The sequence below is a fragment of the Aotus nancymaae genome, unplaced genomic scaffold (assembly GCF_030222135.1).
Source record: "Aotus nancymaae isolate 86718 unplaced genomic scaffold, 86718_ANA_hifiasm-v0.15.2.pri h1tg000011l, whole genome shotgun sequence".
Taxonomy (NCBI): domain Eukaryota; kingdom Metazoa; phylum Chordata; class Mammalia; order Primates; family Aotidae; genus Aotus; species Aotus nancymaae.
The window spans coordinates 13,017,353-13,038,795 of record NW_026988422.1 but is presented as its reverse complement, the minus strand read 5'-3'; the positions used below and the strand labels follow the sequence as shown (position 1 = coordinate 13,038,795).

Genomic DNA, 21,443 nt, shown 5'->3' with positions numbered 1-21,443 from the left:
CAGGTCTGAGATTAGGGGAAATAACTGAAGTGCTAAGGATGAAGCTTGGAAAAGCATGGGGTCAAGGGTGTGTACACATTTCACACACTGCTACATCTTGAGGACTGCAAGCACGTTTAGTTAATCCAAATATATGTTAGACATGCCTGAGAGGGTTTTCGTTTAATATTACATAATGATATTTTATTGACACTGAGTTTATAACTCTTTAAAACAAAACTAGAAGTGGACCAATAACAAAATGTTCATCCAAACAAAGGAAAAGTGCCTGCCAAAATTGCGTATTTATTATTAGGTTTAAGCCTATTTAGGTAGTTCAAATCAAATACAAGAGAACACATCATGTCATCATATCTATTTTTTTTTCACTGCTAAAATGAGGTATTCTGGCTTTACAATGTTGTCAGTTGAAGTAAGCAGTTTAATAAAAGTTACAAGAAAGAAGATGAGAGATATATATGAACAATTATTTCCTACGGGTAAAAAGCCAAGTGAAATGTATATGAATAAGATAATTAAGCCACAGAATACATTTTGGAGTATCGAGCAGCATATATGCAAAATTTTAATTCTAACTTTAAAATTGGTATACTTTATTATTATTTTACTAAGCAAACAACATGCACCATAGTGTAAAACAAGCAATACAAGACAAAATATCATATCTATTAGAGCATTTATCAGGTTCACGTATCATCTGAATTGACCAAGACTTATTTTCACTATGAAAATTTCTGTATTTTTCTAATTGCTAGTCAGTAAGTTTAAGTAGTAGTTGGCATATACACACAAATAATGCATACACGATCTGTATTTAATACGTATTATTATATTGGAGTATAAATTACTAAGTATAATAGCAGCAAGATATCACTATTTCTAGAATATGTTCTAAGACTTATATTGAGCCTATAGATTCATGACTGAAGTGTTATTAGTGCTATAAACTAATAACAAATGTAAAATTGCCAATGTACTGAAGGCTTATTTGACTTCTCAAAGTGCTGTGCTTCTTGTTGGGCTTAACGTTTGTGAGCAAGCCCCTGCTATTTGAATTAAGTATTGGTCCCAAGTTTTGGGCTCTAATCAGGTACACTTCTAATGATTGGATGTAGGTTGAAGGGTAGAATAATGCATTTGAAAAGGCTAAGAAGCAATAACCACTGTGATAAGAGTGTACTGGACATCACTGAACACATATGCCTTTCACTGTAAGCTTTGCCAGCATCCTGTGGTTAACCATAGTCAGCAGATGATGGAGAGTGGCTAGGAGACAAAGGGAGAAAGAGTATTCTGTGAAGGAGATGAGAAGGAATGACACTATTGATAGGCTTGCCTCGGCAGACTGTGAGCCTGAATTCCCCAAAATATAAGAGGAATATTTATCTAAACGATTTGGCTTAGAAATGAGTTTGAAAAATCCTAAGAAGTTGTGTTGGAGAACATAATAGAATACTACATCCACCGCAGGGTAGAAAGAGTTCTCTTGAATTATTTGTATAGTGTCTAAGACTGTGATATTTTGGGAAAATCAATCACAGTTTGTAGTGTATTCTTCTGGGTTAGGGCCTGTTCAGGGTTGTAGGGCTACTAGTGTCCCTGTTTCTAGAAGGAAGTGGGGAATCCAGAAGCTATGGAGATAATGCGCCCCTTGGGGTAGTAACGAGTTGTGTGGTATCATTTGAAACGAAGGGTAAAGTTTCTAGCTAAATGACGTACCACTCAAACAGTCCACTTCTGTGTGTTCCAAGGCAGTGGTTGTGAGTGACAAAGCTATGGTGCTAAACACCAGGCAGCGCCTGAGGCGGAGGGCCAGGATGTCCTGGAACATCAGTGGAACTCAGAAGACAACCATGTGCCATGCCGGGCCAAACACTCATCCTGTCAGTATGGATGTTTGACGCTGTCATTTCTATTCGTTTCCTCTTGGCATAACAAGCCTACTTAACATGGACTGGGAAAACCCACCTCTCAAGGGCCCACACACATATTGGCAGATTTTTTTGAGCTCTACATATTCCATTATATGGATCATCAAAGGTGCCATTCCTAGATAAGTTCTGTCATCTACATCACAGTGTTAGGAAATAAGCCCAAGCAGCTTCTCTCCACAAGCCACAGAGGGAAGAATACCACATCTGCACACCCCCTGAGTAGAAGGCATTTAATCTAATCATTAGGGACCTTATGTTTTGGAGAGCTAGTCAACCAAGATTTGCAAACAGCACTAAAGTAGCAGACAGCATCTTTATTAAAGATGAGAGAACCAAGAAAGATGCAGCATAGGATCACTTGCTCAGGGGACAGAGCAGGGTCTCATGGCGGTGCCCCATTCATTAGCCCACTCTGTTTCTTAGAATCTAGCAGTAAAAATTTGAAATTAGCTAATAAGGAACACCACACAAACTTTGACTGTGGCATGAACTAAATCTGTAAGATGGACTGGTTTCATGTAGCCCTTTTACTTCCCAGGAAGAAGTAGTTTCATTTCTATCTGAATTTCTTCTGTTGCTCCACCTTTAGCTTGTGCTAAGCTTACTAGCTGGGAGGTAATAATGTCTCATTGGGAAGCACTTTCTCATGGCAAGATTCTGACAACCAGAGCTAGAAAATCCTGACATGCCATAAAACTGCATTTAATTTCAGAATACTCTCCTATATTGTCTTCTTGAGAAGAAACATAATTTTTTTGGATGAATATGAAGTCATGTAAAAAGAACTAGGATTCTTAAGATGGATCGTTACCTGGGCTCAGATCTTGTGCTTTTCTTTGAGTTTATAATAAAATCCTGGAACTGTGGCCTAAATGCTCTCAGTAATTCAGGGTTTAGATTCAGTGCTAAGAAAAATGACGAAACATAATTACTATTGAATTTAATACAGCAAATATAAAAACTTTTTTTTTTGGCATGACCTCTTGGAGATCTGCCACTAATTTAAAATTTAATCTTCAATAACTTCTCCTTCCCTTCCATTAAGTCCATCCTGACCTCTCTCTCCAATCCTTCTGTACCCATGAAATCATAGTGTTATCTGTAAAAGGTTCAAAGTTCAAGCCTTTAAACGCTACCCTAACCTAACTAAACCCCTTGATGGTCCCCTTTGCCACAAAGCCATGGAAATGTGGCTGTGTAGGAAACGGTCCAGGGAGCTCATGAATAACTCAGTTACATTTCAGAATAAATATGACCTCAAACTCTGTGAAACCGAAGCCCTATTTGGCTCAATCAAGTAGCTTCTTAGCTGATCTTGAAGTTAGTTCTAAGCAAGCATGAGAGCTGAGAATAAGTGATGTGGTTGGGTCACTATTTTATTGTTGGTAGCTGTAGAATGAGTCATGAACCTAAAATCTATTTCCCTCTGTCCCACGTGCCTGAGTTTCCTGTCTGTTCTCATGGTCAAGGAGAAGGCACACATCCTTTACAAAATATTAAACAACTTTTTCTTGAGGCAGAGGTTCTGCCAATGCAAGGGTGTTTATCAAGGGAAAATTGTAACTAATCCTCTTTCTATCTCCCAGAACTCTTGTGCAGACTTTCAAATTAGAAGCAAGGCTGGCAGCTCCAAGCAGCGTGAAGGAGCGAACACCTGCATGCACCACACAGAGTAGGACTCCGTGCATGCAACCTTGGTACAGTTTTCTGGGCTTTTGTGTCATGTTTGATGACATTTATCATGCAAACATTGAGGTGCACTTAAACGTTACAACCCAAGTGAAGTGCAACCATGTATTTAAGAACTAAAGGCCAAAATCATGTAAACATTTCATGGAACAGTCAGCAGCCCTAGAGTGTTACCGGCATCCTGTGTAGATACTTGTCAACACACCTGGCCTCATAGCACCAAACACCTGGACAGAGCTGAGGCTCAAATAAAACAGAACAGTAATTCTCCTCTTGCCTCCTTATCTCTTTGCCAAGTAACAAAGGGTAAAAAGTGGGGAAATGATCTAGCCCCTAGCAATTGATCCAGAATTACAAAGAAAAGCAAAATGAAATGACAACAACCAAAATAAAACCCTGAGGGTAGACCAGGGATTTCAGAGCTTCTCATTAGGGTTTAGCATCAGAATTGAAGGAAAATTTAGAAAGCGAGGAAACACACTTTCTTACTCTTACCCAGAGGAGGCCCAACAGAATTTGACATTATCCCAGAAAACCCTTTAAAGAGGGGTTCAAATGCAAAAAAAGGAAAGTTCAACCAGATTTTCCCAGAGGCATTTCTATAATGACCTCCTTAAGGTGTGGAAGCTAAAAGCCAGGGCTTACATTACTTTACAGAAAGTATAGGCTGGAAGACTGAGTTGGGGGTGTGCATGTGCTTTTAGTAGCTCACCTAGGACACCCCTCTCTGCAGCGCAACATGTGAAATCCATCTATGGGCATCAAAGGACAGAAACAGGAAACTGTTGGAAGACGAGTCTGACAGTCTTTATAAATGCATACATCCATTCGGGACTCCATGTTTATATTTTCTCCTTAAGAATCCAGAAGCTGCCACTTCCTTAGGGATTCTTAGATGGTGTAGAGGAGCATCAAAGTGCATACACTTCCATGCCTAGTTTTCTTTCTAGGTCCTTCCTTATGGACACTCTTCAGGAGGGTCTACCTATGAACTATTAGTTCTTTATGACCCATTTTATCTTCATTCACGGGCATGGCTTGGTAGTGACTTCTCAGATCTGGACCACATCCACACATGTACACTGTCCCCAGGAGGACTGGGGAGCCAGGATATGAACAGCAGAGTCAGGGGTCACTCACAGCCCTGAGATGCGTGTTCCTATTGAGGAGAGAAAGACCATAGCAGCATCTGTCCTGGGTGAGAAAAGTTTGGTAAGCTCCTGTGTGAGTGCTCTTGATGTAAGAAGCACGGGATATACTTAATTGATAAATAAATAAATAAATAAATAAATAATAAATAAATTAGTCGATCAAAACACAAGAGGGCTCTTTATAGATAAGCACCTCTTATCAATTAAAAAAAATCCCCTCTTGAGTTTCAAAGCCCTCATGCAGTGGTGACTGGTAGGCTCAAAACAACCTGCAGAAAGTAGAACCATCGAGAGAAGGACTGGAAGTGTTCCAATACTAGGTATTTCTCACTTGGTGACACACGAGTCATCCTAAATGTCCCCGAGGTAGTCTTGTTTTCAAGGAGTTACAGAATGGCTCCAAACCCACTTGGAGCTTCCTCCTTTAATGCCATTGCACTTTCCCATGCATCCTGCGCCTGCTTCCATGGTGCCATGGATAAGGTGCCTTCCACTAAGCGTTGTGTCCCACAGCGCAGACCTGAGTCCTAGGCAGACAATAATAAAACGCAATTCCAAGATCAGGCTTGAAGACCCCACTCCAAAGAGGACTTCGTCAAAATAATGCAGGTGCTCTACCTGGCAGCCATTCTGGAAAAAGTCACAGAATTAAATAAAAGGTTTCTGGCATGCAACGAACATGCACATTTATCTCTTGTTGGGCCCCACGCTGAAAAGATCTATCATCGTTCCTTTCACTTTTAAGTAGGGGCCAAAAGAAATAGAAAGGAATCCAAGTTTCAAAACTAGGAAGCATATTTCTGATACTAAAGGCAGTATGCACTATTATCTCAAGAATGAAGGTGACCAGTTACCAGCATATGCTACACAACAACTTGTGTTTGAAACATCTTAGTGACAAATGAGTCCTACTCTCTCAGAAAAGGGATGACATCCAACAATCCTAGAGAGGGGTGCTTGGCTCTTTCACCCCTCAGATCCCCAGGTTGATGTGAGATCCACCCCAGAGGGTGGGCCACACCTGCAGTGAGCCAGTCTTTTTCACCAGGAATGTGTTTCTGGTTCAACTTTCTCACTGGCTCAAACACAAACCCCCAGAAGACAACAGGGAGCTGGGCAAATTAAGGGGACACTCAATACCTGAATAGGTTCTAGAGACCCTATTTCTAAACTCCTTTCACCACCATAAACCACTGGGGAGGTCCTGACCTCGGTCACACGAAACATGCTTTCTTCCCTTAGACTTAAGTTTTTTAAAAAGTCTCATTTGGGAAAAATGCAATTAATAGCCCTGTAATTTTATCTAAATGGCCCTGTGAAGAAGGGAGAAAAAAAAGCATCTTCCTCTTACTTCATCGTCACTTAAGTTTTTTAAAAAGTCTCATTTGGGAAAAATGCAATTAATAGCCCTGTAATTTTATCTAAATGGCCCTGTGAAGAAGGGAGAAAAAAAAGCCATCTTCCTCTTACTTCATCGTCACTGCCCAGGGGCCATCCTAACAGGACACCCTTCAGAACTCTACCCTGGATCAACAAATTCAACATTAAGGTTAAATAAAAAATTAAATCAGCATTTAGGCAGAGCTGTGCCCTCCTGTAAGAGGTCATTCAACTTGATGACAGTCGCAGCAAAGTCCACCAGGTCCACGAAGTCAGACGTGATGATGTTGACACCCATGGCTCCAGGCTTCTGAGTTTTCACCCAGTCCAGGATGGCAGGAAGATTCCTATACAGAGGAAAGTGTTGGAGGAAGAGAGTGATACAGTACAGCTTAGAAGGACTTCCCCAGACATGGACACAAAACATTTCCCTTAATATAACAAAAGTACGTTAATAAGAGCACAAGCTTTTAGAGGTATTACCATTTAAGCTATATATCTCCTTCAGGGATGAAGTGGTCTCTATTCCATTAGAAGATTACACTTTCAGGGTTTCTTTGCTGGAAGAAGAGATTAGTTGCTTCAAGCATCAAAGAGATATCGTGTCAACAGGACCTTGAAAACTAAGATCAGGCTGAGGGCCGTGGCTTACACCTGTGATCCCAGAACTTTGGGAGGCTAAGGTGGATGGATCACTTGAGATTAGCCTGGGAAACATGGTGAAACCCTGTCTCTACTAAAAGTACAAAAAATTAGGTGGGTGTGGTGGTGTATACCTGTAGTTTGAGGAGTTTGAGATCAGCCTGGGAAGCTGAAACCCTGTCTCTACTAAAAGTACAAAAAATTAGCAGGGTGTGGTGGTGTATGCCTATAGTTCCAGCTACTCAGGAGGCTGAGGTGGGGGAATCACTTGAGTCTGGGAGGTCGAGGCTGTGGTGAGCCCAGATGTGCACTCCAGTTTGGGTGATAGAGTGAGACTCTGTCTCAAAAGGAAGGAAGGAAGGGAGGGAGGGAGAGAGGGAGGGAGGGAAAGAAAGAAAAAGAGAGAAAAGAAAGAGAAAGAGAGAAAAGAAAGAGAAAGAAAGGAAGGAAGGAAAAGAAAAGTAAAACTAAGATCAAGAGCCTCAGCTTTGATAGCTTCTTTAATTTTTTTATCATTAAAAGATTTGAACATATGGCAATGTTGAAAGAATTTTCCAGGTAGAATATATCTACCACCTAGATTCTGCCATTAACTGTACTAATTTACCACGTATCTATCCATCAATCTGTCACTATCTTTCCATCAATCCTTCTTGTATTTTTGACATATTCCAACTGCAAGCATCTACACACATTCCCTAAGTATTTCAGCATGTATATGATTAACTGGACTTCAATATCTGTTTTTAATCTGTTCTTCTTTTAACATAAATTTACACTCAATAAAATGCACGAATCTTAAAGGTACACTTGCTGAGTTTTGACAAATACACATACATAATTCAAACTCATATCAAGGTCTAGAACATAACTGGTACTCTGGAAAATTCCTGCAAGCCCCTTCGTCATCACTGACTGTCCCATCCTCCCAGAGGCAATAACTATACCGATTTTTTTCCACCGTAGATTAGATTTGTCTGTTCTAAAACTTCATATAAGCTGTGAAAAATGTATTCTTTCATGTGAGTTTTCTTTCACCTGGCACAATTGTTCTGAAATTCATCCATGTTGCTGCATGTATCAGTGGTTTGTTGCCTTTTCAAATCAATGCATAGTATTCCATTGTATGGCTATACTGCAGTTTGTTTATCCGTTTTCCTCCACTGGCAGGAGGGACACGTGGGCTATTGCCAGTTTTTTGGATATTATGAGTAAAACTGTTATCTGTTCAATTCTTTTACTCATTTTCTCATTTTCTTTTTTTAAAAAAATTGTTGAGTTGTAGGAATTGTTGAGAGTAGAAATATTTATATATCCTAGATACTGGTCTTTCATCAGATACATTTTGCAAATATTTTCTCCTAGCCTATAGCTTGTCTACCAGTTTTCTCAGGGACATGTTTTTGTGAGCTGAATTTCTTAATTTTTAAGGACTCTAATTTGTCCATTTTTTTTCCTTTGTCTTCTGTGATCTAAAAACCACTTCGGTCCACTCCTAATTTACAAACATATCCACCTATGTTTTCTTCTAAGAGCTTTATGGTTTTTAGCTTTTAGGTTTAGCTCTAAGAACCATCTCAAATTAATTTTTGTATATGGTATAAAGTAGGAGGTCAAGGCTCACTTTTTTCATATGGATACACAGTTATTCAATCACTAAGTGTGGCTTCTTAATAGACCAATACTTAATCAGTTGATGGTTTTTATTAATCAGAGGCTTCCTAGGTGACAGCCAGTTGTTGAGGGACATAAATGAATAATGACAATTCAGTGTGATAATGTCTGCATTAGTAGTAAGTATAAACTACCACAGGTAGCACAGGGAAGAAAGCAATAAAGTATACTCATAGTTTACGTCATAGGAAAAACGGCTCACTACATACTCTGTAGGCTGAGAACGCTTTCAGGAAGACAGAAGAAACTAGGGCTTAAGTTTTGGTTAAAGAACTGGAGATTTTTTAGGAAGGATCTGGTCTAGGCCAAAAATGAGAATATGCAAAGTTAATTATCTTAATTGGCCTCTTTCTCTTCTTTGGGTACCACTCCCTTTGGGTATCATCCTCTCTCTTCCTCCGCTCCTTCAACGCTGCCGGCCCTTCCTTCAGCACACATCTGGACTTCTCAGTTTTCCAGACAACCTGTTCAGGCCTTCGTAGCATTTGGTCTTCTCCTCTTTCTTTTTCTCTTACCATGACAACCATAATCAGTCCTGGGTCTCCTCCCTCTCTCAGTGGACTCTATAATCAGCCATGGGCTAAAACACGTATCATAAATCGATTTATATTTTTATATTAACAGCTGATGATGACTTAATAGACCACTCTTCCAGGAGTACTTCCATTTTGAATAGGGACTCCTGAAGACTTAGTCATCTCAGTGTAACCTTAGCTTACTGAATTTCATGGTCCCTCTGCCTCTCTCTCTGTAAAATGGTGATAATAATACTTCATAAAGATTTTTTGTGAATTAAACAAAATAATACACGTAAAGTGTTTAGAAGAGTTCCTGTGATATAGTAAGTCTGGTTATAAAAAAAAAAAGGGAAGGAATCATAACTGGAAGAGTGTGAGGTAGAAATATTTGCTGGCTGGGAGTAAGAAACTATACCTTAAAGAGGTCACATCCTGCTGCTTAGGTGACAAAATGCTGTGGTCTGGAAATGAGAAGCTGCAAATACAGACTTCCTTAAAGATAGACCAAGGATACACAGTGACCCACACCAAGGACACAGTAGTACTGAGCTGATAGATACAGGTTTTCATTTTAAAAGCCTGAGTCAGTGTTGAAGTATGAGGTGCAGGTGCCCTCTGCTGGTCATCACAGGGAAATGAGCCTTGAAGGCTTCGGGCAACTCCAGCCACTGCAGCCAGAGCCTCATCTTGGAGGATCCCTGGAGCCTGAGCAGAGAAATGTTGGGAAACGTTATGTACCTGTGGTTTCTGGTGACAAAGAGCTCTGTGTCAGCTTTGGGTAGCATGTGTCAACTTCTCCAAGGCAAGGATCAAATAAGCACAAATAAGCGGAAATGCAGAACCCACCGCAAACAGGAGCTACTTGATTTTCTCAACTCTTAGTATTTACCAGGACAAGGGATCTGTGCAAAAGGCTGAACCTGATAGTGCTGACAGGCCCCTGAGTTGACAGTTCCCATGGATGGAAGAACAGGAGGTTAAAAACTTCCCGTTGACCTTGGAGCCCAGCTGGGAACAAGGCTGGTCTATGGTGTTTCTGGGTGTCTTTACAAATAGGGATGACATGTATATTTTGCGCCAGCCACTGTGGCTGGCATTTTCATGTTAAGACTACAATCTGATGTGGTATTAATAATCCTATTTAGCTGGTGAGAAAACCACAGCTCAGAGACTTCAGAAAACTTGTCCAAGGCTACCCTGTTGCTCAGGGACTGAACTGGTTTTCTAGGACTACCGTAACAAAGTACCACATATTGGTTGGCTTAAACCACAGAAATGTATTTTCTCTTGTTCTAGAAGCTGGACATCCTGGATCAAAGTGTTGTCAGATATCATTTCTCCTGAGGCCTCTGTCCTTGGCTTGCAGACGGCCGCCTTCTCACTGCATCCTCACATGGCCTTTGCTCTGTGCACACTTGTCCGTGATGTCTCTTTGTGTGTCTAAATTTCCTTTTCTTTTAAGGATACCAGTTAGACTGGATTAGGCCCCACCCTAACATCCTCGTTTTGACTTAATTACCTCTTTAAAGGCCCTATCTGCAAATACAGCCACATTCCGAGGTAACTGGGAGTTGGGACTTCCATATGTGAACTTGGGGATGGTGGGGGTGGGACGGGCACAACACAATGCGCCCTGTGACAGGGAGCATGTCAGACTGCACTCTCAGGCACAACACGATGCGCCCTATGACAGGGAGCATGTCAGACTGCACTCTCAGGCACAACACGATGCGCCCTGTGACAGGGAGCATGTCAGACTGCACTCTCAGGCACAACACGATGCGCCCTGTGACAGGGAGCATGTCAGACTGCACTCTCAGGCACAACACGATGCGCCCTGTGACAGGGAGCATGTCAGACTGCACTCTCAGGCACAACACGATGCGCCCTGTGACAGGGAGCATGTCAGACTGCACTCTCAGGCACAACACAATGCGCCCTGTGACAGGGAGCATGTCAGACTGCACTCTCAGGCCTGCTGATTTCAGCCCACGTTCCTGTCTACAGTTCACGGATGCTAGAACTCTAGGCAGGAACTAGAGTTGCTCAGGCTTTGGCAAAGTGTTTTCATTTGATTTCAGTGGGAATGCCATGAACCTGATTTCAGGTTTCTGTAAGTCTGGGAGAAACCAGCATGGAAATTAAGTCAAATGGGTATATTTCTTGTGGCTTCCTTCTAGGATGTTGAATCAAGATGAACAAGATCTTAGGTCCAAAATTTATCTAAGAGTTAGGGGGTTAAATCCCTGCCAAGAAACCACCTCTACATTTGTAAGAAAATATACCCTGTCTTTTTCTTCTTGCTTTGAGCTGACAACCGGTGCCCGTGACCACTTAGGACAGACCCTCTGGGTGTTGGTACACAGGGGAAGGTCCTATGTTTGTTCAACAGCCCAGAGGAAATGACAGCCACACTCTGCACTGGCTTTTTGGAACAAACTCAACCAGAGCAGCGTTTTCCTCCTTCATTAGATGTGCAGGGATAGGAATCCATGATGCATACCTGTAATATTCTTGTGGCCGGCAGGGGGCGAGATGCCAAGGAAAGTATCTTTCTTAGCTTGAGGACATTGGCTTCCAAGGGCTCTGGGGCCCATTTTGCAAGGGCTCTGGCATATAGGATCCCTTGGCTTTGGGTGCATGCCAACACCATTATCTTTCATCAAAAGGAAAGAGCCAATGTTTCACTTGCATCCAGATTAAATTTTTAGGAAAGTACAAGTATGAAAAACTTTGTGACAGTTGTAACCTGTACCGGTTGTAACCTGTGACATTACCAGATTCAGGTACTAATAAACAATTGCATGCCTGTGGAGCAGAAAAGAATAAGCATGAGGCTGGGCGCAGTGGCTCACACCTGTAATCCCAGCACTTTGAGAGCCCGAGGCAGGTGGATCACCTGAGGTCGGGAGTTTGAGACCAGCCTGACCAATATGGAGAAACCTCATCTCTACTAAGAATACAAAATTAGCTGTGTGTGGTGGCACATGCTTGTAATCCCAGCTACTTGGGAGGCTGAGGCAGGACAATCGCTTGAACCTAGGGAGGTAGAGGTTGTGGTGAGCTGAGATTGCGCCATTGCACTCCAGCCTGGGCAACAAGAGCAAAACTCCATCAAGAAAGAAAGGAAGGAAGGACAGAAGGGAGGAAGGGGTAAGGTGAGGAAGGGAGGAAAGAAGGAAGGAAGGAAGGAAGGAAAGAAGGACTGGAGGGAGGAAGGAGAGCACGAAAATATGCAGTATCCAAGTCAGTGTCCAGTGCTGAAAAGGGCAGTGGTCTAACGATCAGAAGGCCAGAGTCTGAGAGGTATTAATGACTTTTATTAGCTGTATGGATTGGGGTCACTTAAGTTGCCTGAGTCCCACCTAAAGAGAGGATGATAATATGCTCTAGACAATGTGCCATCCTAGAGGCTGACTTAAGAATCAAATGAAATCATCTGCAGAAAGGTATTTTATACTCAGAATATGGTATATAGATACAACTTATCCTCAGTTTTAAATACTCCCTTTCCCTTATTAGTGTTGCTCTCTGCACAGACTTCTTTAGAGTGATACTTCACGTTGCTTTATAGAAATTTTCATGCTAGTTTCTGCTGCTAGACTATGAGTTTCTTGACAGCAGACAGTGTATTATTCATCTTGAATCTTTGTACCTAGCTCCTCCTAGGTACTCAATGTTTGTTGAATAAATGTAAGTAATGTTGACCTACAAACATACCAGAGGCATGAGGAACACAGTGTGGATACACAAACACACATGTTTTTAAATAATATAATTTAAAAAGAAAGCTTCTAATTCTGGATCTTTCAAAGAGATATTGTACTGGTTTATAAGATTCACTTTTCCAAGTTCAGCATAACAAATTCAGTCAAGACTTAGTAGAGCCACACAGAAAGGACTTTCTGGTTTTGTCCGTGGTTGACATAACCAGGAGCTCTCACCAAGAAAGAAAAATGCAGTCCTGTCATCTAAACTCCTGTTATCTGAACTCATGTAACCCAAACTCAGGACCAAATACATAGAAACATATTTTTGCATGAATCTTTCATTACCTGAACTCTGCTCATCAACCTGGAAATCAGGGACCAAACTGATTCTTGTAAATATCTTTTGCTACCCAAACATATTAGCTTCCTCAGTTTGGATTGCAAGGGATGCCACGTTATCCAAATGTATATGACATTCCTTTTATACATATACATACACACATATATGTGTACAGGTAGATAGACACATACACATACCCACATATATGTGCGCATGCGCGCACACACACACACACACAAACACACACACACACAAAAAAAACTATCCTTTTTCTGGAGAGCATCTATCATTCATTGGTGTCCAGGGTAAAGAACACCATCTGATACAAAATTACTGAAGCTTCTCCTCCCTAATTGTACAGCCAGGCTTGATTCTGCCCTGAGAATGTATTTGGAACTACAGCATGGACATGGTGGGTGGTATCCGAAGCTGCTTCTTCAGTGACTCATGGTCACCGTGGAAAGCAGAACAAATTGTGGAAGGGCCATTTCTGAATCCTTAGCACCTAGGACAGCGGTCTATATTTAATGCTTCTTAAATGAGTGCCGGGCCAGCTGCGAGGCACAGGCAGGACCACATGTGGCCAGGTGCCAGGAGTGAACAGACATGGTGTTGGCTCAATGTGCTTTGCCTTATAGCAAAATTTAGAAAGCGCAGTATTTATGGTATAATGTGTACTTACGAGCAAAGTGTTTAGAGATCCTCTGAATATAATCCACCTCAACTGCACAGTTTTCTCAAATATAAAGTTTTTTTTTTGCTTATTTTGTTGTTTTTCTAAATCCTCAAACTACATGGTTTTATTGCTATTTACTCAGAATAGAATCAATATAAATGCTTTTTTAGAAAGCTTTCCTTGTGGTGTGGAAGCAAATTCTTACCTATGAACCAGGGTGTTCTTGAGGCCCCCAACCAAACCCCGGGCGATGGTCTTCACTCTGGGGGTGAGGATCGCTTGGGAGACGTGGAAGGAGCCGCGTGGGACCCGCTCACTCAGAGTGGTCTCCAAGAAGAGGATTAGTTTGTGCACACTTGTAGTGTTTGCCCAGGGCGCTGGAATCTTCTTTCCTGGCCACAGGAAGGGGTATTGCTTGTAGAAAGGACAGTGGTAGAAAATAAGAACCTGAAATGTTCAAAATAGAAAAAGGAGAGCAATCCTTAAGAATGCCAAATGTCAAATCCTTTGTTTTACACGGATTGCTGGGAAAAAGGCAAGCAAATATAATCGTATGAGGAAAGTCAAGAACTGTTTATATTAATATATATTTTTAGGAAATCAGCAAAGATTTATAAAGCACTTGCCATATGTCTGACTCGAAAATTCTTAACTTTTGTTGGCATAAATACCTTTGGAAGTATATTAAAATCATGGACCCCTTCTCAGAATTATATTTTAAATGAACGCATAAAATAAAATATACAGGATTTCAAAGCAAATCTATGATATGGAACTATAGCAGTCAATTATTAAATAAGTTTGTAATCAGTGAATGTATGTGCTGCATGATAAATGCATTAAATAAAAATATGTTGTTATAAATCTAATAAGTCCCATAACTATGAGTTAGTGACGAGCATAAGTGGCATGTCAGATACCTGCAGTAACTGAAATGTGAGATGGACGCATCGAGGGAGATGAATAACAGGCAGGGCCAGGACTGCTGTGGGCCACCGCCTGCCCTCATAATCAATAGGCATACTAATTTTCAGATCAATTTTAGTACAAATGAATATGTCATTTTTTCCCATCCAAATTTAAAGACTTCTTAGAGTCTACCCTCACATCCTCCTGGGGAAGCTTTGGACCTCAGGCTGAGAAATCTCCCACTGAGCAGCAAGGGCCGTCTAGAAGTTATGTCTCCTATAATTACAAAATTGACAGCTTTTGGAGTTAAACAAAAACATTGAACTAATTCGTGGGTAAACAGACTTTCAATCGTGTGTGCTGGCTCTGCCTGGAACTGCCCTTCCCAGGGGAGGGGGGAACGTGCCACTTGAGTCAGGGGAGACCTCGCAGAGGTGGCTGGCCTCCACAGGGACTGCTCAGGATGGTGGTGATTTTGAAAATAATTAGCAAGCTAAATCCGTAGCATTAATTAGTTTCTGGGAGGCAGCTGTGGGATAGGAGACTGGTATTTCAATCATCCCAATTCAGAGCTCTGCTGTGAAGGTTTCTAAAGTAATACACATTTCCCTGTCCCAGGCACTAGCAGGAGGAATGGCCTGCACATGCTCATGAGGCCTGGACTGCCATCCTCGGACAGTGGGCCACAGAGGGGAATCCTCCCAGCACCCAAGAACAAGAGCTCTGGATGTCAGCCTCATTTCCGGTGTGCATTTAGCTTGTGACTAAGGTGCCTGACTAACTGCTCCCCAAGGCCCAGAGCTGGGGGGCACCAGGCTGGTTGCACTGAACTGGGTAATGGCTGTTCTTGTGGTTTTTAATGGTTCTGAGTAATGTCTGACTGACTGCTAACGACGTCTGTGGTAAACACATGTGTTAATGAGGTTAATCACAGGCTCATGGTAAGCAGATTGCTTGGGGAACGGGGTAGGATTTCCTCATAGCAGTGTAATTGGTCAGGTGGCAAGGCTGGGTGCTGTGAGGAAAGGCATCCTGTGCAGTGGACCGTGGGAGAGGTGGGAGGCGGTGCGGCCCTGCGACGGGACCTGCCAGACATGCCCTGTGCCTGCTGCCTGCCCCTGGCCGCATGTCAGGGAACGAGAGGACTGTGCCATTCTTTACGCTGCCGTGGAGAAAGTGCATAAAGCACAAATTATCCAAAAGGGTCTTCATGCCTTTATTCAAGAGGCTTCTTGAGCACAATCTGACCCTAAAGGTTACAGGGAGAATTTCTGCTTACAGAGAGAGGCTGGCCTTGCAACCAACTCTTACTCTATAGGGATCTAGGTGCAGCGACTCTCACTCAGGGCCTGTGTTTTGTATCTGCCCCCCTCCCCAAACTCTGTCTGCTGTGTTTTTCTCTGAAATACTCTCCCCTCTAGCTCAGTGGTTCATGTTCAGTTTTTCTCCTGAGACTCAGATTAAAAATCTCATTTCCTTTAAGAATGATTCCTTGACGGATCTCCTTATTCTGATCATTCTTTTACTTGGAGCCTCTGGGATACAGACTTAATGCTACGTTCTACTTTTCAACTGATTTATTACAAACCCCTCTTCTTCATAGAGTATAGAACATTTGAGACACTTTCATCTTGAAATCGTCTATCAGTTGTTTTGTATTCCCTAGTGTTATGTACTCTTACCATTTCGTTAATTTCCTAAATACTTTAAGACGTAGATCACAACTTCTAACTCATTGTACCCTCAAACCCATAGCCACTAATGTGCAAATAAATATATACCTATGGCTACGATGTAACTGCATGTTAAGTAAATGAAATTGGACTGAATGGTAGTGTTTTGCTTTCTACTAAATTGTAGTAATAAAATACGTTTGGAGGGGGTTACATGTGAGGCAGCTCATTACATGAAGAATATTTAAAGTTTAACCCTGTCCTGGCAGTAGTGCAGATGACTAGTACCTCTGTTTGAAATCTCTTTGTTTAGCTTTTTTCTTTTTTTTTTGAGATGGAGTTTCACTCTTGTCACCCTGGCTGGAGTGCAACAGCAGGATCTCAGCTTCCTGCAACCTCTGCCTCCTGGGTTCAAGTAATTCTCTTGTCTCAGCCTCCCAAGTTGTTGGGATTACAGGCGCGTGCCACCATGCCCAGGTAATTTTTCTATTTTTAGTAGAGATGGGGTTTCATCATGTTGGCCAGGCTGCTTTTGAACTCCTGACCTCAGGATGATCTGCCTTGGCCTCCCAAAGTGTTGGGATTACAGGTGTGAGCCACTGTGCCCGGCGTGTTTAGCTTTTAAGAAGAGATGCAGTGGGAAAAACACAGGAAAGAAAAGAGCACGGGGCATCTTAGGATTTAAACTGATAACGCTCTCCCTTTTTCCGAAATATCATCACAGTCTCTTTCCTTCATAACCTTAGAAGTAATTGTAGTTGGATGATACAGCTACATTAGCCCATGCTTTAAAAACTATGATAGACCCTTACTGTTAGAAATTCACTGCCCACATTAATCTTTATTCCTGAAGATACCTTTTACTCCTGCAGATTCGTAAGCAGTTTAGTATGTGATATGTCAACCCATCCCAATACTAGCTGTGTATAAAATTATGTCTGTACTCAAATTTAACCGTACTGAATCCCAAAATTCAAAAGCTCTCCATCCCTTTCTCCCATTCTGCTAATTCTCTGAGATCTTCTGATAATAGGGGCTCATTAATAAAAGCAAAATATTTCATTAGCATAACATAAAACACCGGTTGTGAAAAACACCAGTGTGCCTAAATAGCCCTCAGAGAGGATGAGAAGCTGTAGGGACTCTGGAAAGCCAGAAACCCTGTGACTGAATCCTGGTTCTCACTAACCAGGATTTAAAAATTTGCCCAGTTTTCTCTTGGACGAGTTGCTTAGTGTCTCCATGCCTCAGTTTCCTCATCTGTAAAATGGAGACGATAACAAAGCACCCATCTCATGGTGTCTCTGGGAGGGTCAAATGAGTTAGTCCATGTACCTAGCTCATTCTAAAGGTCCAATAAACGTTAGTTGTTGTTACTATTCTCTCATATTATAAAAGAGAAACTCCGCTGGGAAAAAGTCTCTCCAAGTTAGACATGAACAGATATAAACTTACTTTTATGGGATAGAGGTAAATATAAATATAAATGATAAATATTTAGCAAAATATCACTTACAAAAGTCTCAGTGAATAAAATGGCTTAGACAGACTTTAACAGATACTAAGAGTTAACTCATGAAGCCTCTCAGGGTGTGCAAAAACAATTGGTATTTCCAGTTGTCCAGGCCAAGCCTGGGAGTCATCCTTGAATCCTCACCTTCTTTCATACCCCAGATTGTATCCATTAGGAAACCTTGTTGGCTCTACCTTCTGACAGATGCAAAATCTGACCACTAACAGTCTCACCGGGTTCCTTACTTCTGCCTGATCCTCCTGCCCCGGTCTCTTCCCAGCACTGCAACCAGAGAGATCTCATTAAGACCTAAGTCAGGCCACAACATCCTGTGCCAGAACTCTCCTCACTTTGAGGGAAGGCTAGCTTCTTTGCCTTCTAGGCTCACATGAACACAGTCATCTCTCTGACCTCCTCTCGCTACTCTGTTGTCACCTGCTCTCCAGCCACATCGGATGCTCCTTTTCCGCAAAGATGGCCCTGGACACTCCTGCTTTTGGGCCTCTGCACTGGCTGCTTCTTCTGCCCCCAAATAGCCACGTGATTAATCCCTTCAAATGCCATTTTTTCAATGAGTCTCCTGATCAACCTTTTCAACATTTCAATCAACCCTCCAACCCACAGAATCCTGGTTCCCTCTTACCATGCTTGACCTTTTCTTTTTCCATAGCTCTTATCACTTTCCAACATTTTATGTATGTGTGTGTACATACATATGGAGAGAGAGAATTAAATATACATATATGGATATATGTGTGTGTCTGAGAATATGCATATAGGTGATACACAGACACATACACAGACATAGGTATTTTTATTAGCTCTATTATCTATGATCTATCTCCCTCCACCAGAACGACAGCTCCATTAGGGCAATGTATCTTTGTCTGTTTTATTTATTTACTGATTTATCCCTATTCCTTAGAAGGTTACTTGGCACATACCTGGTGTTTAATAAGCATTTTCAAGTGAAAAACCTTTAATCTACTTTTAATCAATAGCTCCTCCTGAAGTTTAAAAAACTCTGCCTCTTAAAGATGTTTTGGTTAATGCATCTGCTGAGCAAGTGAGTAACTCTGAATGAAAGGTATTTGCTTTTTTTTTTTTTAATTTTTTTTTTTTAGAGTATAAACTAAACCCTTTCCTGAAGCTCTTTTCTCCCACTGACATTCCTCTTCCTGAGCATGGCTCTCATGGCCCTAGGCTGGGAGGTTCTTCTCAACTTAAGCAGACTAAGGAATGCTCTCCCAGGTTGGAGCCCCTTCAACAGGCTCTTCCTTCCTTAACTCTCTCTCCTTCTATGACTCACATTCTTGTATAATATTAACACTCCTGAGATGAATCACTATGTTTCAGTCAGCTACTATTTTTCCTCATCAGTCAATATCTTGGCCAGGATTATCTGACATTGATTTGAAAGCAGATGGAACAGACTATCCCTGAGGGGAACTAGAAGGGTAAAAGTGGACCTCAGAAAACAGAGAAAATGGTAATGAACTACTGGCCCAAATTTACAACTTTGCCTTGACTGGTTCTGGCCAGGCCACTAAAAGTCAGTTAGATGTCAAACAGGTTGCTGGACAAGCTTTAAGTATTTGGCAGGTGTTAGCCCTAGCCCTTGAAGCTATTCTAGAGCCCAGGAACTAGTTTGCATACGTTCAATATCTCAAACGATCCACACCCTCTAGCCTAAGAGCCCTGGACTTAGTGATTTTACAGATGGCAACACAGGAAAAGCAGGAGGAGTTAAGTTCTTGCCCTTGGAAGCTTCTCTCTCCTTCCCTCCTACCTGGCACTTCTTCTCCCACAGAGTTCGCAGCGTCAAACTTTCCACGTTGCAGGCTGAACACAGCTTGTTTCCAAAGGCCTCCTGGATCCGGAGAACCAGGCATTTGTGATGGGTCTCATCCATGGCATAGAAGTGGTTGAAATCCAGGAAGACAATCTCTTGGGGGTGCTGTGTAAGAAATGAGTCAATTTCCATCAGCCCATCCCAGACCTTAATGCCAAAAAGCCCATGGATGAAGTAGATCTCCTGGTCAGCATCCCCAGGTTTGGAAGACACACGCAGGTCAAAGTAGCGGATCCCAGCTTCTAGCTGTTCCCGAAATGTCAGGTTCTGAGTTACAGACCACTTCTTCATTAGCTTCTTCACCAAGGAGATCCTGGCGAGGCGTTTGATAGCTAGGGTTTGGTCAGGCCCCACTGGGGACTTTTCATCCACCCAGTAACTGAATGAATCATGTGAGCCTGTACAAAGGAATAAAGGTGAGGAAAGCAGATGACACAGAAGCTGGGAAAAATAAGTCAATTGATAAGAAAACAAAAATAATTAAGGAGCAGTTACACACACAAAACTGCAAATGAATAGTAGCAAAATTTGCCAAGCTTGCAAGGAATAAAATAAACACACAAAAAAAGTAATATAACAGCTTGTTAAGCCTGGGATAATACTATAGTTTCCATAGATTTCACTGACGTAAGGCAAATTAATAAATATCCTTTTGCAAAGCTATTTAGAAATGTGCTGAAAATAGGGGCTTTAAAATATTCATACCATTTGATCTAGTAATTTCATTTCAGGAAAGCTATTCTGAGGAAATAAACTCTAACATTCAGGAAAACAAAGATGTCTGTCAAAGAATATTCATAATAGAGACAAACTGGAGATAATGCTTAAGTGTCTCTTATAGAAGAATGCTTCATTGTGGCATATCCACTTTATTCATGCCATCACTGAAACAAAGGGTATGAAAACACTGTGTCTAGCTCAACAATGCTGAGAAAGGCATTTCAATTCTAGGAAAGGCAGAATTTCAAGAAACCATATTTTCTTTCTTTTTATGTTTTTTAAGATATAAAAAACCTGTATATATTATTTTACTATTGTAAAAGTCTGAGTCAGTAGGAATAATTTTTGACAAATCAGCTAACCATTTTGATGGGCTCAACACAGTTTAGTTAATATATCCCTCTTTTCGAATTCGTACCTTAATGAGCCAAAACTGTGATTAAATGGTCCAAATGCACATTCTGTTTCTCTGTCTTAACAAAGGGGTAGGATGAAATGTTTTGTAAATGTCTGTTACGCCTGTTTGGTCTGTAGTGAAGATTATGTCTGATGTTTCTTTGTTGATTTTCTTTCTAGATAATCTATCTGTCCAATGCTGAAAAAGTCTGCTACTATTATTGTATTGGAGTCTACCTATTTAATTTGCACACTTTTAGTTTCTGTTTGTGTGGAATACTTTTTTCCATCCCTCACTTTCAGTCTGTGTGTGTCTTTACAGGTGAAGTGAGTGTTTTTGTGGGCAGTATAAAGTTGTATCTTTTTTTTTTTTTTTTTTTAAATTCATTCAGCCAGTCCATATCTTTTGATTGGGTAATTTAAACCATTTATGTTTAAGGCTATAAATGAGTACTTAACTCCTGGTCATTTTGTTAATTGTTTTCTAATGACTTTGTATATTCTTTGTTCCTTTCTTCTTCTTTTATTGTTTAACTTTACTATAAGAAAACAGGGGAAATGCTTCAACACACTGGTCTAGGCAAAGGTTTCATGGCTAAGACTTCAAAAACACAGGCAACAAAAACAAAAATAGACAAATGGAACTATATTAAACTGGAAAGTGTC

The 21,443-nt window shown here is 41.3% G+C and overlaps 1 protein-coding gene across 1 annotated transcript in view; it reads right to left on the bottom strand.

Moving 5' to 3' along the window:
* Positions 1-265: 265 nt before the first annotated feature.
* The window catches only part of PLCXD2 (phosphatidylinositol specific phospholipase C X domain containing 2), a 52,393-nt gene continuing 31,215 nt past the window's right edge, over positions 266-21,443 (bottom strand). Inside the window, exons 2-4 of the mRNA XM_012460950.3 lie at positions 19,599-20,059; positions 13,920-14,161; positions 266-6,501 (exon numbers count right to left, since the gene is read on the bottom strand). Of these exons, the coding sequence (XP_012316373.1) occupies positions 6,342-6,501; positions 13,920-14,161; positions 19,599-20,059 (863 nt within the window). The 3' untranslated portion in view covers positions 266-6,341. The remainder of the gene's footprint in view (positions 6,502-13,919; positions 14,162-19,598; positions 20,060-21,443) is intronic.